The sequence below is a fragment of the Dipodomys spectabilis genome, unplaced genomic scaffold, assembly GCF_019054845.1.
Source record: "Dipodomys spectabilis isolate Male_0828 unplaced genomic scaffold, ASM1905484v1 ptg000266l, whole genome shotgun sequence".
Taxonomy (NCBI): Eukaryota; Metazoa; Chordata; class Mammalia; order Rodentia; family Heteromyidae; genus Dipodomys; species Dipodomys spectabilis.
The window spans coordinates 3176509-3180519 of NW_024870943.1; the positions used below are offsets into that span (position 1 = coordinate 3176509).

Consider the following 4011-nt stretch of genomic DNA (forward strand, 5'->3'; position numbering starts at 1 on the left):
AGGAGTGGGGGGTGGAGGGGCAGCCAGGGAGTGACCCAAAATAACTCAGGGCTGAGAGTAAATTTAGCCCCACTGAGGGGAGGGGAGAGACCCTATTGGCCTGGGAGTGGGGAGGGAGGGCCCCCAGCGGGGAATCTGGGCTCCAGAAACAGCCTCAGAGGGGTGTCCAGGCCAGAGGAAGACAGACAGGCAGAGAGTGTGAAGGAGAGACACAAGGCAAAAGAGTCAGACCCCAGAGGGGACAGGGGAAGCTCATTGTGTAGCTGCGGAGGCCACTCTGGGAGAAGTTCTGCGATTCAACGTCCTCATGGGCCACCGTGGGCCCTGGCTGTATACCTCTGCCCTCTGGGCTCTGGTGGCCAGCCTGCTCCTCCCTCCTGCCATGACCCAGCAGCTGAGAGGGCCCGGGCTGGGCTTCAGCAACACCAACAACAATGCAGGAGTCCCCGGGCCTGCAGAGGACATGTCAGCTGAGTTTGGCCACCACCGCCACAGCCACAGGAGCCATCAAAGTGAGGAGGAAGAGGAAGAAGTGGCCACTGAAAATGCACATCATTTCCGGAGCCACAGAGACCCTGGGGAGGAGGAAGAGGAGGAGGCGGAGGAGGAAGATGGCTCCAGGGAATATGGCCACCAAATGCAAGGCCACAGATACCAAGGCCATGAAGATGGAGAGGAGAATGTGTCCCAGGAGGTCTTCACTGAGCATGTCCGGCCGATCACTCAGCACAGAAGCCTGAGCAAGGAAGATTTGGGAGACTCCACTGAGCACAGAGACCACTTTCCCAGCCACAGGAGCTACAGCCACAAAGATGAGGAGGACGAGGAGGACATTGTCTCCAGTGAGCACCACCGTCACATCCCCAGGCATGTCGACCAAGGCCATGGAGGGGGGGATGATGATGATGATGATGAAGGGGAGGAGGAGGAGGAGGTCTCCTCTGAGTATAGGCGCCAGGCCCACGGGCACCGAGGCCACAGGAAGGAAGAGGATGAAGAAGAATCAGAGGAACACCACCAGCACAGTCCTCATGATGGACACCAAGGCCATGAAGAAGGTGGACATCGCCGGACCCACGGCCACCAAGGCCATGGGAAAGACGACAGTGAGGACATCTCAAAAGAACACCAACGCCATGGCCACAGACATGAAGGCCACAAAGAGGATAGTGATGATTATGATGACGACTCTACTGAGAGTGGACACGAGACCCGTGGGCACCAGAGCCATGTAGATGATGATGACGATGATGACGATGATGATGATGATGGTGGCGGTGATGAAGAGGACTCTATTGAGAATGGACACCAGGCCCACAGGCACCAAGGCCACAAAAACGATGATGATGATGATGATGATGATGATGATGATGATAATTCCACTGAGAACGGACACCAAGGCCACAGCAAGCACAGAGGCCATGAAGATGATGACGACATCTCAGAGGAGCACCACCATCATGTCCCCAACCATGGGCCCCAAGGCCACAGAGATGATGATGATGAAGATGATGATGATGATATGTCCACTGAACATTGGCACCAGGCCCCCAGACACACCCATCATGGCCTCGGGGATGAGAGAGAAGAGGCAGAGGAAGAGGTGCCACGCGAGTTGAGCCACCACATTGCAGGAAGCGAAGAGGAGGAGGAGGTCCCAGGGGAGGATGACCCAGAAGGCCCACGTCATCACCGCCACAATGTCCCCAGGGACCAGGATGAGGACATCTCTGCCGAGCTTGATCCCGAGGCCCCCAGCCATAGGCAACAAGACCACCAAGGGGAACGCACGGGGGCTGGGGCCAGCAGTCATTTGCAAGAGGTTGATTCAGGAGAGGAGGAGGGGAAGGAGGAAGACCACAGCTCTGAGGAGGAAGGTCATGAAAGTGCAGAACAGCAGGCCCAAGGAGCCCGCCGTGGAAGCCTAGACAGGGATGCTGAGGAAGAAGAGGAGGAAGGTCATGGTCTCCATGTGAGCCGGGAAGACAATGAAAATGAAGAGGAGGAGGAGGAGGAAGAGCGGGCTGAGGTTAGGGCACCACTAAGCCAATATCATAAGACAGAGAAAGAGGAAGAGGAAGAGGAGGAGGGCCTGGAGGAAGATGAGCTCCCCTTCACCATCATCCCCAACCCCCTGGCTGGGAGGGAGGAGATCGGAGGCGGCTCCAGTGAGGAGGAGAGCGGAGAGGACACAGGTAAGTGACCTGGCTGGGGGGGGGGGGGAGGACAGACATGCAGGCAGCCAGAGTCACACCACCCTCTGTCCCCACAGGTCCCCAGGACATGCAGGACTATGGGAACTACCAGCCAGGGTCCCTGTGTGGCTACTGCTCCTTCTGCAACGTAGGTCCCCAGCCCAGCTCTTACACAAACAAGCTGTTCCTAGAACTTTGTCCCCTGGGGAGGCAGTGGAGGGGTAGGCTTTGAGCAAGGGGACAGCAGGGACAGGCTTGGGTACAAATAGATACTTTGGGTACCAATTGGAAGCCAGAAGGTTGGAGTGATGATCCAGGAAGGGGAGGAAGAGATCTGAGCTCCACCTATGGCTGGAGGGATGGCGACCAGAGTGGATAGTAGTGGTGGTTCAGGAGTGACAGGCTGTGGGGGAGAGTCAGGGGCAGAGGTGATGAAGGCTCCACCACAGACACTGTGGGACTTAGGGTTGAACTGGGGGGAAGACGGAGGAGCCCAGGGTGGGAGGCTAATGAGGGACAGGAGTCCGGGGGAATGTCACCTGGGACATGGGCGGATTCCTGGGGTGAGGGGCTCTGTCTAACCAGGCTCCTCTGGTCCCCAGCGATGCACTGAATGTGAGAACTGTCACTGTGACGAGGAAAACATGGGTGAACACTGTGACCAGTGCCAGGTGAGACCTCACCTGGGCCCACACACTCAGGCCTCAGGATGGCCTGGGATCTTCTGCCCAACCCCTCCCACCAGCCCCAGCCCTAAATCATGACCTTTGATCGCAAACTAACCCAACCCCTACTATCTGATGCTTCCACACCCCATATGACCTTAACCTACACTTAGCCGGCAGTTCTGACCTGACTCCACCTCTGACTCTCTCCCCATGCCCGCCCCCCAGCACTGCCAGTTCTGCTACCTCTGCCCACTGGTCTGTGAAACGGTCTGCACTCCGGGTAAGCATGCGCAGCCCAAGAAACCCTGCTGGGGGCGGAGCCAAACAGGAACAGCGGGCCAGAAGACGGTGGGCGGGGCCTCTGTTGGAGGGCGGGGCCTCTGTTGGAGGGCGTGGCCAAGAGCGTGGGCAGGGAGCCCGGAGAGGAGTGGTGGCTGAGGGGCGGTCCTAAAAGCCAGTGGGTGGGACCAAAGCAAGAAGACGTCGAGGGGGCGGGGTCACGGGAGAAAAGCATCCCCTTAATATCTATCGCGCCCGGGCTACCCCTCAATCCTCGTCTCGGCTTTTCCACAGGAAGCTACGTGGACTACTTCTCCTCTTCCTTGTATCAGTAAGTGTTGGGGTGTGAGGGGGGAAGAGACATGTTTAAGGGCCTCGTTTAAAAGAGAGCTGCCCAGCTGTGGGTTCTTGCATGACCCTTTGGACTCCCATTTTCTCACCCATGACCTGAGCGGCCTAAGGAGCTCTCAGAGTCTGGGGTGAGCGCCTGGAACTTGGTCTAACCTCTGTGTCCGTCCTCCACTCCAGAGTCCTGGCCGACATGCTAGAAACGCCCGAGCACTGATCTCGCCGCGGCTGCTGCGAGTTCGAGCCCGCCCTCCAGCCCCTTGACACCAAGCCGTATTTATTTCTCCGAATAAACGGGCCCCCGAATCTCATGGATGTCAGGCGTGGGGTCGATTCTCAGGGCATGGGGGGGGGGAATGTGGGTGGAGGAAGGGGGCCTGAGTCCAAGGCTTGGCCTCAGACACCAAGAGCCAGGGACCCCTGGATCCTGAGAGTGGCTGGTTGGTTTGAGATCCCAACCCACACAAACGCACAGAACTCGGGAGCTTTTTGAAACAGTTCTCTTTACCCGTGATCACTGA

The 4011-nt window shown here is 58.0% G+C and overlaps 1 protein-coding gene across 1 annotated transcript; it reads left to right on the top strand.

Annotated features, from left to right (window-relative positions):
- The first annotated feature begins 307 nt into the window (after positions 1–307).
- Hrc (histidine rich calcium binding protein) lies at positions 308–3779 on the top strand. Its single transcript, XM_042700562.1, has 7 exons — positions 308–1058; positions 1236–2195; positions 2273–2343; positions 2798–2866; positions 3089–3143; positions 3437–3473; positions 3671–3779. The coding sequence occupies exons 1-7, from the start codon at positions 308–310 to the stop codon at positions 3705–3707; spliced, it is 1980 nt and encodes a 659-aa protein (XP_042556496.1). The 3' UTR covers positions 3708–3779.
- Positions 3780–4011: the final 232 nt, after the last annotated feature.